Genomic DNA, 12,748 nt, shown 5'->3' with positions numbered 1-12,748 from the left:
GGCGGAGGAGGAGGAGGAGGGGGGAGAGCCTGCATGTGTTTCCCCGTTCGGTGATGTGATCAGCGGGGAGGCTCTGGCTCAGGATCCGCTACGTCAGACAGATTAGTCAAATAACCTCTCGGGGTAGGACATACCTCTTCCTTCTCCTCCCCCCCTAACCCACCCACCTCGGGCTTGCCTCGCTTGCTTGCTTGCATGCGTGAGACAGACAGCGCTGACGGATAGCCAGAAAGCTGGGAAAAATAACAAAAAGTGCACCACTTTTATTTTTCTATCTTTTTTTTTTTTTTTTGCTGGGTGAGACGAGTGCGGTTGATCCTCCGCCGGCAGCGTCTCCTCATCTCTCTCGTCTCCACCATCCTCCCTCCTCCTCTGATCCTCTGCTCTCCTCTCCTCTCCCACCAAGCCCGGTGCGAAATGGCGAAAGAAAACGGCGAGTCCAGCGACGGGTCCTGGAAAAAGCACGTAGATGACATCAAGAACATCTTTGACTTCAAGGAAGTCCTCGGAACGTGAGTACAGGCGACGATCACAAAAGTTTGCAGACAGGAGAAGAAGAAGAAGAAGAAAAAAACCTGCCACATTGTGGCGTTTGAACGGAAACGAGAGAGCAGAGTCGGTGCGCTGACTGACGGCACAGCTCAGCTGTTGAATATCGCCTTTTAAACTTCTCCTTACAGATCTCGTACAGATCGTCTCCAAACGCCTCATCGGCTCGTTTCTCATTCATAAGACGTGCTGGGTTACGATGGGAAGGCGCCGCTTCATTGTGTCTTTTCATTCAGGAAAAAAAAAAAAAAAAATCAAACAAACAAACAAACTGCAGCAGCTTGTTGTTGGGGATCATCCACCCAAGACTGAATCCAGGGGCTTTTGTAGCTGGCAGCCATTTATTTAACTGTGCTCGCTTTTGCAGAGCGGTGCCTATTTGCATACACAAAGTAGCAAATGATAGCGACATGCATGCAGTCATCTGCAGGGACTTTAGTGCTCTGTCACTTTCTCTCCTCTTCAGGAAGGAGGGGTCGGTGGAGGGTGCAGGTCTGAGTTGAGAAGCGTTCATGTTTGGCTCCATGGTTTCCTGACCTTCTCACTGGCTCAGGGCCGTCAACTTTTCCTTATGTTGTCACATTCCTATCACGGACTAAAAAAAGCATTTTATTGGGAATATATGTGCATAGARCAAAATATGTAAGTACAGCTCTGGAAAAAAAATATTAGTGAATCTGCAGTGAATCCCATTGAAAACCTCGTGGTTATTCCACCAAATGTTGATTTCTGAACTCTTCCTGAGTTAAAACAGTAGTGTTGTTGTTTCTAAATGATTGTGAGCTTATTTGAGGTCTGAAAGTGCTGCATCTTTTTCCTCATTTTGACCATTTCTCATTTTCTGCAGATAAATACTACATTTTTTGCTTGGGATTTCAGAGACATGTTGTCAGCAGTTCATAGAATAAAAAAAACAATGTTCATTTTACTCAAACATGCACCGATAAAGAGTAAAATCAGAGAAACAGATAATGTTACGTGGTCTCTTAATTTTTTTCTAAAGCTGTATATTCAGGTTTTTTTTACTTGAATACCCCTAAATAAATTTTAAAAAATGCAACCCCTCAGAGGTTCCCTAGTTAGCAGTAAGGCGTCCACCGGTATCCACTGGCTTCAAGAAGATCAAACGTGCAACTTTATACTTTCTGAGATTATAAAGTCTCACCAACAGCCTCATATGATGTATGCAGACACATGATAGAGGCGCCTCTGTTATAGATAACTTACAACATCATTTACACATGCACAAAGAGCCGTAAAATATAGAAAATGCTGACAAGATGTCATTGCACATTAACTACTCCTAATGGAGAAAGCCGGTGGTGGCGGTATCATCCTGAGGGGATGCTTTTCATTATCGGAAACAGAAAGCAGTGCAGAGCTGATGGAGCTACAGTGAAGCCAGAAATCATCCAACTTCCTGGTAGATTTGACCTTAAAGGAATCTCTTAATTTTTTTATTCTTCTGGCTAAAAGTGATATCAAGATTCCCGGTGGGAGCCCTGACTTTAATCTGTTGGATAATGTGTGACGGATGTAACGATGAAGGTGACGGCAAACAGGTCTTCCAACCTTAAAGACTTTGAGCTCATCACTAAAGTCAAATAGTGAAAGTAGCAGGGAACAAAGGAAAAAGCTATTCAGCAATTATAGGAACGGTTTGATTGTTGGAATGCCAGTATTTACAGTGATTATAGAGAAGTACATTTTTTAAATTCTGCTCTTATGTTGGTCTGTCACATTAACATTAAAATGAAATTCACTAAAGCCTGTGGTTGTGGTGTGACCAAAAGGGAACAAGTTCAATGGGTGTGAGTACTTTTCTGAGCAAGACACTGTACAGCTGTAAACAGTTATGAGAACCGAGGGCCCCTTCAGATCAAGTTTTTTTTTTCTTTTTTTTTTTTTTTGTCTCTCGAAGCACAGAGCAGTCAAATTCCAGAGTTTATTTTTGTCTGCAGCGAGCACAGCCTGGTTTTATCTTTTTAAAATCAGTAACGTAACACAGACCCTTCCAGAGTTCCTCTGAAGCCCAACTCAGACCGGCGATGGTTTAAGGTGCTAACACACATTTTATGTCGTATTTCTGTGACCCATTTTGTCCCTGAAGACACATCCGTCCAGCTCATGGCTCATGTCTGAGATTTATTGCAGAGGAAGAGAGCTCCCTATGGGAATTGGCCTGTTTTTTTTTTTTAAAGCATCACAGAAATGCCCTGCGTGCTTACAGCTGAACCGCTGTTAAGAAACGAGAAAATACACTCGTCCCTCTTAGTTTTCTGCCTCCTTTTGGCTTTTCTAAGCAACAGCACCGAGCATGTGCTGCAGTTTTTTTGTTTTTTTTTGTTTTTTAGGGAGCAACAGCAGCCGCATCGCAAAATCCTCATCCAGATGGCTGATTCACAAAGTCAGACTCCACACTCCAGCTGTCGAACGGAGCGGTCAGTCGCTCCTACCTACAGGGCGGCTCTGATTTCCCCCGGGCTTTCACCTAATGTGTGTGAGGAGTGTGTGACTAACGCAAGCCGAATCGCAGGCCAGGTGGAAAGAAACGCCCACGGAACACCCAGGTCACGTCTTCTCGTTTGTTTGGCGCCTGGCTCGCGCTGCGGCCCAGTTGTTCCCGGGTCTTAACCAGAGAGAGGCTTGTCGCCTCACAGCGGGGCTCACAACAGGACACCTGGGTTAGAAAAGCCCAGCAGGCCTGCAGCTTTGCCCGAGGATTAAAAACGGAAAAGAGGAAGGCCTGCTGGCCAAAGGGGGAGACAGATTATCTTCTTCCTCTCCTTGCTCCACTTAAGTTGGGGTAAATATGTAGGGCAAAGCGTGGTTAACGTTGTGCTCTTCGCTAAAGCCTGTGATGTAATTTAATTTACAACATTTTTTTTACATGAAATTAAGATGATGGTCAAACCTGACAATCATCTTCATGAGTCTGTCAGAGTTTCCATTAAACTCTGCTAGAATTGCACAAATTGAAATTATGAGAATAAATATGCTTAATGGAAACACTCGGATAAAAAAAAAAAAAAGTAATATTTTTGGATTAAAAAAAGTTGTGCTGGGATAAAGTGTTACAGCCGGATGTTACTACTGGCGAAAACCACGAAGAAAGACAAGAGGAAGTAGTTTTCTTCCTGGTTCGTAGATCCACAATGGCTCTCTTAGCATCACACTCTTCATCAAAAGTTGTGTGTCATTTGAAAGTGTTGAGTCCATTGATCTTCTGTAAAATCCCAGATTACAATTTCCCCAAAACGCTGCATATAGAGCAGCCTTTGTCGCTCCAACGCCTGAACAGGGCACCTCCTCTGACGGCTGATAGATAATCAGCGCTAGCGCCACGAGTGTAAGTGTTTACATCAGATGCCGCCATATTTATTAGTGACTTATTGCGTGTAAGCACTTCTTCACATGTGATTTTAATTAACTTAATCTTATTATTTAATGGAAACACTGCAATTTACAAATTGTATTTTTTCAACATCAGTAGACTACACAGAAAGATTTGTGTGTATTTATCAGTCGGAAGCCTCTTCAAATGCGTTGTAATACGGACCGCTACAGGAGATCTTTCTGCCGTTTACCGTCTCCAACAATTCTTTAAGTAAATGAGCTACATTTAATTTCCCTTTGGGATCAATAAAGTATTTTTGAGTTTGGAGGACTGCAAAATGAGCTGCTCGTTTCGCAAAAGGGGAGCTCGATCCCGATCAGCAGCTGGAGGCCGGGTGCTGCTGCTGCATGTGCGTGTTTGAGCACCGATTAGATATTGATGGCGGTCGAACAGGAAGCCAGGGGGGGCCGTGCCATGAATGCTTTGGCTGCTCTTCACCCACGTGTGTCTTGCTGTAGCGTTAATGAGATCTCCGTCACTGAATCTAGGCCCTGTCTTGCCTTGGAGCTAATTCCAGCCCCTTAAGCTGCTGATGCTCTGAGGAGGCAAGTTAAGTAAACCAACCGCGAGTACGTTCACAGATCCCCAGTGGGCAAAATGTTGTGAAGCCGAAGCTGCAGCCACGGTTGCCTCTGCAGGCTGGAGATCTTAAGAGCATCGCTCCAGGTATCGATTGGAATCTGGAGTCTTTGTCTTCTGCGATTAGCTCCCCTGAGTAAGAAAGAGTCAGGAAATAACAGAGTAAATACTTTATTGATTGGAAAAAAAAATAAAATAAACCTGTCCAGCATTGAAAATGAAACTCTTCTTGCAGGTGTATCATTTTTTTTGTCAGCCACAAAGCATTTTTTTTTTTAAATTTTTTTATTAGTCGTTTTCTTTCTTTTTTTTTTTTTTTACAGTTAAAATCTGAAAATTGTGTCAAATCCTCAATTTTTTCAAACCGAGTCTGAAGCGTCCCTGGGGGTTACGAGTGGATGCACAGTCATTATGACACCTTATGTCGGAAATGACTCTATTTCAGGTGCAAAATGAGCAAAACAGCAGAGGATGAACGTGTAGAATAACGAGCACAACCTGCTGCAAATACTACAGTAAAGTAAAACCTTGATTATGTAATCTGAAATCATTCTGCCCTTTCAAGTGAAACATTTGCTGTGTTGTTTGTGGTTTACCCCACACCATGCTTCACTGTGGAGGAAACCCCTTTTTTTCATGTAAATCTCCACATTTTATTCCCACAACCCTGGAAAAAAGACATATTTTGGACTTTGTCTTAATCTTTTCACATTCTTTCAGCGCATTGCCAAAGTTGTCTAGACTTCAGAGCGAGTTGGTACTGATCCAAGAGTGAAGCGTTCTGCTCTTCTTGGGAGCTGAACACCGATGTCGTCATCTTGGGACGCCGTACCTGCAAGGAATAAACAAATCCAGTCAATAGATTTTCATAAGTAGGATTTTATAGTCCTCGTTGTATTTTCTGCTAACCTTACACTGCAGTTTTTAGGCGTCTAATGTCGTGGAACCTGTTTACGCACAAGTACATCCAGTAAACAGGTACACTCCCGCGGTATTTTTGTTTTTTTAACATCGGACGACCTTTTAGGTTAAATACCTGGAGCTCTTTTTGTGTTGTTTGTATCTTTACAAGCCTGAACTGTTTCTGCGATCTCCTTGTTTTTTGCTTGCTCTGTCATTTGGTGCAGCCCCATAAGCGGACTGATTTAAACACTATAAACTTGTCGAAGTGTCTATCAGATCTCGGCAGCTGAACAGCTAACCACCACTTTAGAGTCTCATAATCTCATTTGTTGTGAAGCTGTTTATCTCGCCTTTCCGTCAATGCATTGAGCGGTTCTCTCTCTCTCTCTCTCTGGACGCGTATTTGCTCTTCTGCACACAGAAATCTGGCCTCTTCCCTCTCCGCTGCCGTTTCCTGATCAAAATGAGGAACTGGAAAAACTCCTCTTGAGAAAACCCGATTTGTTGTTTGTTTTTTTCTACCCGCTCTTCCTTTGTCTGCGCCAGTTATTCAGATTTTCATATTGCTTGGCAACTGCTTACAGTGGCTCAGGATTTCTGGTTGATTGATGAAGGTTGTACACACCAGAGCTGTGAAATCTAGGTTCGCTGGGAGACAATGAAAAAAAACAAAAATGCTTGACGTTAAATCTATTGGTCCTGAAGCTTTGTTTTCTGAAACTTTGAGCTGTAATGCACAGACACGTGCATGTCACTGCAGCTGATTTGAGTGAAGTAGCTCATCTTGATCTATTTCCATCCAGTGAACTCAACATTTAAACCCAGCCAGCTGAGTTACAGAACACAGTGCTGTCTAACGCCTCCTACTGAATGTTAATCCCATCTGCAGTTCCCTTTTTTGTTTGTTTTTATTTTCAACAAAAGTTCATATTTATAAAAGGGAGCTAAATTGACTTTTTTAAAAAACTTATATTATCCTATAATGTCATGCACTTTATAGGATAGCTCCTGCAGACTAGCGGCAGCAGCAACTTGTATACACCGAGTGGAATTTCGCATCTGCTGAGCTTTTCATGCAAACTACAAACAGTTGCAAACAGCTTTGTTTTGATGACTGGTGACGAGTGAGCGTCAGAAAGCGTAGGAATTTCTTAAAGAGACAGAGGCCAGTTTAAAGGTGTCTGATACGGCCATGACGGGATTTTTTTTTTTTTAAAGAAAAAGATAAGATAAAGGTGACGAGCGAGGAAAGAAGAAGCTGAGATAATCCACCAGGCCAGTTCAGAATAGTACAATGTTTTGCTCTTAGTCATTCCTGGGTGTTTTTAGTTGTGTGTTTTGAGTCATTATCTTGCTGGAAGACCCATGACCTGCAACTGAGAGTAAGCTTTCCGACTCTAGGCAGCGCATTTCTCTCCAGAATACCTCGATCGTCCTGAGATTTCAGAGAGGTGCCGACAGTTTTGTCCACACGTGTAATTCAGGCTAGAAAAGTTAGTTACTTAAAAAGGTATGTATAAATTATTTTAAGATAACCAAATGTCTCTATAGATTGGGTCCAGATCAGCCTTACTTAAACCCTGATCAGATCTTACAGGCAGATCAGTAATGAACAACTTTAAACTAATTTAACTGTGTCTGATCAGAAAGTAGTTAATCCAGCCACCACATGGGAAAGATGGTGATGGTGGGTGAACAGAATCTTTTTAAAAAAGGAATTATTTTTACACTTTTTAAAATATATCAATATCTAGATCATCTTAACAAATACAGGCTTTGTGTGTTTCATGAGACCTGAGCTGTATTTGCCTGGAAATGTGCTTTCTGCCTGCGCTGAACAAGCCATAAACATATTAAAATGAGTGATAATCGCCTCAAGGCAACTCGCTATACAGAGAAAAATTAAGATGTTTTTCTGCCTGAAAAAGCTCTGCGTGTGCCACGTGGAATTGCAGTCGAGACCTTGAACACGCTGAATACAGCAGCTAGGCAACAAAGATGTTCCTAGACCTCTGGAAGACCACATATCGTCCGTCACCGTCCTGAGGCTACACTGGCTGTCGAAGGACACAGAGGGGTTTTTTTTCTGGATCTTCTTGTGTTTATTATGGTCTTTTGTCCACAATGGAGGTGAAGCTCAAGTTGTTGAAAACCTCTTGGCTGAAATAATTGACCCAGTGGAATCTAGTGACCCGTTTCTGCGGCTGCAGAAAAACCGTAAAGCGTCTTTTGTTCCTGATGTTTCAATCCAATAAGAATTTTATAGTACGTATCAGATTTTTGCTGATTGTACTCTAAGTAATCGTCATTGCGACGCTCACCACCCTTACTGCATAGATCCCCTGTTCGCCTGACATCATGTTCCTGTTTTCTCTATCAGATTTTTGCTGAGCTAAAAAAAAAAGCAAAACATTTTATATGTTAATGTATTTGTTGAGCCAAATAAAAGCAAGAGTTTCTCATTAAAATTGTCAGGTTGTTCAGTATTTCCCCTCCTAATCACATTTAGAAATGCGTGGTGGCACAGTTTAGTTTTCATAAAACGAAACATTTCCAAATATTTGAATTTTTATTTTACTTTTTGTTTTGTGTTTTTAGGCAGCTGACTGGCAAAGCACAGCAATATGTGGGGAAGAGGAATCGGATTAAGAGAAAAGTCTGATGATATCAGTATTTTTCCTAGCTTAGCTTTGGTAAACCTTCACATTTAAAAAAAATAAAATAAATAAAGCACAAGTTTTTACTCTGACACTTCCACCTCCTCCTGACCATAGCTGCTGTAACCGATAACTTTGACATTCTTTAAATGTTGTTAAATGTCACCTGGAGGCCGCACCGCCTCGCTTACATCCACTTCTTCATAGCTGAAGTTAGAAGCTATTGATTAATTCACTGGCTCCTACAGTTTACTGTTGCCGGACGCCGTGGCACCTGTTGCCGTGACGCAGCGCTCTGCGGTTCTGGAGGGTAATCAAACGGCACCCAGAGAGTTCTGGTGCTGCTCGGGAGCACAACCGCAGACAGGAAGCCTGCAGTGACTGTAGAGAGATAACAAAGCTGCTTACAGCCCAGGTTAGCAGCAGCATTCTAAGCTAGCTTCAGTGTTTAATGAATAGCAGCAGAATGCCCAAACGATTCAGCATTCGTTGTTTGACACATTCGACGGTTCGTTGATCCAGTTTGTTAAAATAAAAGTCTGTCATGAGGTAAAAGTCAATCACTCTTTTAAATGCTTTAAAGACCTCACGTCCATAATCAGCAAAAGGTCAATGCTTCTGCTGCTGATATAATGACATTATTTTCTTTAGGTGAATAAATGTAACAGTTTATGTTCTTGTTAGACAGATTTATTAACTATATTGGTTGTTTTTGTGTGTGACGGATTTGGAGTAAGTAATCTGTGACTGTTAACTGCTTTGTGGGGTAGATGGTTTTATTTAAAAAGAAAAAAAAAACCCAGCACAACTAATTAATCTTTTTCATTAATTTACATATCTAAAACATACTATAGAGCAACTTAGTTGCTTTTTTTTTTCTGGTATTGCTGAAGTTTGTTCCCTGACATCCTGTAACTAACGGCTCCTTTTAAGTGCCCAACTTTTTTGGTAACCCAAAACTGGATAAGTACAGACTAGTCAAGGAAATGACCAGCACTCACTGAATCTGTTGTGGGTGTGTTTATAAATATGACTTTTTAAAAATTATTTATTTATTTATTTTTTTTACAATGTTTGTGCTTTCAACCATATTTAAGGACCTCGCTGATACTTAAAACATCTACACTGAGTCTTCTCACAGTGACAACTTCCACATCGAAGAGTGTTGTCAGCGGCTCACTGACCTACTTTTACCATGTGGGTGATAAGCATTTGTTAAGGTGAGAATAATTGGCTTTTCACATTTCTGACTGATTGTTTACCAGCGTGGGCTGGTTAAGCTGAAAATCAGATGATTCTGGTCACCCGACCAGAATCATCTGGTCGGGTGACCAGATGTGAAGATGTGGCACATCTTCACTATCAGATTTTGCTGAATGACACATTTCTCATATTAGATGGTCTCTTGATAATGACTGTAGCTCAGCACTGGTTGGATTTGTGGCTCTGATGCTTATGCCAATACTTTGACTTAACCACCCCAGCAAGACAAGACAGAAACATGTGTAAGGTGAGATCAAATGGGGAAATTTACCATATTTGATGGTGGCATCTACTGAATGGCAGCCTCGCTTTTGCCAGTCTGCTCCAGGGCAGCCATGGCTACAATGTAGCACACAGTATCAGTGAGTGAATGTGTGTACGAAAGGGTGAATGACTGATTGTACTGTAACGAACGCCAGAGTCTCCAGAGTTGATAAAAGTGCTGCTCATTGTTGCCACAGATGGATGTTAAACTGATCTGGCAGCCTGATAAACAGACTTGGACATAACAGATCAACTACAATCCTAATCCACTGTAATCCTAATCCAATTAGAAGATACCTGAAAGAAAAATGGCAAATGTTGAATAATTAATTACTCCATACGTCCTTCTGGATAAAAAGCAACATAGTGTTTAAATATGATCCGGGTGAATTCATTTCACATTGGTAACCAGGATCGGTGTGCGGTTTATTGCTATTTGGCTGAACTCACAGCAAAATGCATAAAATCAGGACACTACAGATGGTACCTTTGAATCCAACAGTGCAGAGCTAAAAAAAACAAGCTGCTTCAACCTCACTCAGAGGACATTCGCTAAATGTGGTCAGAATGACCATGAGCAGGTTTTATGGACGGTTTTATCGGCTTTGGCCAATTATTTCACTGATATTTATTTTCCAACAATCTTAAGCCTGTATCATGTTTTACAATGACGTTCAGTGACAGAGCGATGAAAGTAGGAAGTGACAGCAGGAAAATGGAGAAGTACTAAAAACGTAGCACTAGCCTGCCACCATTTTGTTATTATTAGCTTTATTAGCAGGAGAAACAAAACAAAAAACACTGTATGTTTTTGAAACTGAAGCAGTGAGGAATGTGGAAAAATTACAAGAGATTTGTGTTTGATTAATGGAATAAATGGATGATATAAAGTAAAATCAGTAAATGCTGGTTTTTAAAGCATCCAACATTTTAAAAATATTATATTGTGTAAGATTAATTAACATTTGAAGTATGGGAGAGTTTGAATTTATCTGTAACTAATTTGATGCATTACTGAACTTATGGTCACATCAAGCTGAGAGCTTAGCTAAAGCGCCACATTTTTAAGACCAGAGTAAAATTGAGTTAAAAGTAAACACAATTGGAAAGGTGACATTACCACCACACTTAAACTTCTGAAAGATCTTCTTAGTGAGATAAAATCTGTGCAACATTTTAAGCGTCCATCCCCCACCACCCCAACACATTTTACAGGGGAGTGACTTCATTTTCAAGTAAAATAGCTGTTTTATGTTGCACAGGCTTTTGCCCAAACATCCGTCAATGTTTCATTTTAGGAGAGAAACCCGGGCCGCCACCTTTCCGTGACTCTCATTTGGGCCTGTCCCAATTGGAAGAGAACCCGGAGTAGACCCAGATTACCCTGGAAGGGATTAAATGATTATATGTACATTATATGTACCAGGCTGATGGTCTCATATTCTTATGACATTGTTCACAATCGAGCTACCAACAGGCCACGAAACAATCCCATTTGGTTTGTTTTACCGCTGGCTCACCGCCACTAATGTTATACTCATTTCTTGTCACCATAACAAAGATCTTATAGTTATCTTTAAAACAAAAATACTGAGAATTTCTTGGGTACCAGTAAAAGTCAATAACCCTGATAAAGATGTGACTGCGGCAATTTTATCACAGTATGACCAACATCCTTTCAACTAGGTGTGATCACAAGTTGTTTTTTTTTTTTTACGTCTGTGGTCTCAACTTAAATAAACTTTTGAGTTTCAGCGAGAACATAGTCGTCATTTATCTGATGAAGTATTTTTAAACCTCAGACGACGAAGCCGGTCAAAACAAGGCTCATAAAATGTCACCGGTTTAAATTATCAAAATAAAAACACGGCTTCTCGTAAAAGGTGTTAATGTACGTAACGTGGACTTTTGTTAAGAATGCAGCAGCTTATGGAAGAAGATGAGAGCAAAGTTGAACTTTGCCGTCACCATAGCAACACCAAGGCGGTGGCAACTAAGAACCTGTGAGAGGCTGCAAAAGACTGCAGACGGATTTGGAGACTTTTACTATGTTTGTTTATGACTAAAAAAAGAAAAAATATGATGTGCATAACTTCATAGTTATGGACTAGCTTGTGTTGGTCTAAATTACTGTAAACGCTGGGATTTGTAGCTGTAAACAGGCAATATTTTAAAAAAGTTCAAGTGGTATGAGTACTTCTGCAAGGTATTCTTGATCAGGGTAGCATGAATTCTGCAACTTAATACAGAAATAAATTTGTCAATTGAAGTGGTGAAAGGATCCTCCATTTTGGGTCAGGCTGTAGGCGTTGCTGCAAGGTGACTCTGACTGGGCGGCTCCCTGGCCGGCAGCTTCACCTTCATCATCAGCTCTCGACTTTTCCATCATGTTGCATAACCGCCTGCCGTGATGCATCTTACACAAGATGATTCAGTGCGATTACTCAGCAGCAGCAGCAGCACAATACTCGCACCAGCCTCCAGCATCCAGGAGCAAAGCCTCTGTTGTTCAACCTCCGAGCTCCTGCTCCACCGTCAGCTCCTCCCCGCGTTTTTACTGCAGTCGGCCCCCCAGCAGGCAGGCGGGCAGGGCGGTGAAAAGTTTTCTAGGCTGGGCTCGCTCTGCATCTGCAGCGACAGCCGCCGGTTTCACACAGAGACGGCAGCCCACTTTCGCATTAGTCAGCCGGTTTTTGGCCTGGCTGTCTGCACATTGTGTGACTGCAGACTGTCACACTCTGCTCATAGGGACATCCAGAGCTGTGAGCACAGAGCACTGCAAAGGAAGCCTGAATTCATTTGTAATGCAGAACAGGTCGAGATAAGATTGAAATCGAATGGAGGTTTCTCTGATGTCTGGTGCTGAACTCGTTAAGATGCACCGCAGCCACACGCATAAGTACATTAGAGTGATTTAATCACCCACAAACAAAAACACTGTTAGGAATTTATCATCATTAATTAAATTAATCACAATCAGTCGATTGCTCAAATAATCGTCAACTAATTTGGAAATCGATTAATCATTAACTGGAGCATACAGACCAAGAAAAAAAAGGCAAAATGCTGAAAGAGCAACATATTCAGAGCAGCAATTAAGCCAAAACTTCAGAAAATATATAGTTTGCATTTAATA

At 41.4% G+C, this 12,748-nt stretch overlaps 1 protein-coding gene across 1 annotated transcript in view; it reads left to right on the top strand.

Moving 5' to 3' along the window:
• The first annotated feature begins 959 nt into the window (after nucleotides 1–959).
• The window catches only part of LOC103465848 (calcium/calmodulin-dependent protein kinase type 1D-like), a 31,732-nt gene continuing 19,943 nt past the window's right edge, over nucleotides 960–12,748 (top strand). Inside the window, exon 1 of the mRNA XM_017305150.1 lies at nucleotides 960–1,041. Within this exon, the coding sequence (XP_017160639.1) occupies nucleotides 960–1,041 (82 nt within the window). The remainder of the gene's footprint in view (nucleotides 1,042–12,748) is intronic.

The sequence above is a fragment of the Poecilia reticulata genome, linkage group LG6 (assembly GCF_000633615.1).
Source record: "Poecilia reticulata strain Guanapo linkage group LG6, Guppy_female_1.0+MT, whole genome shotgun sequence".
Lineage (NCBI taxonomy): Eukaryota > Metazoa > Chordata > Actinopteri > Cyprinodontiformes > Poeciliidae > Poecilia > Poecilia reticulata.
This window is presented reverse-complemented; position numbering and strand designations above follow the sequence as displayed.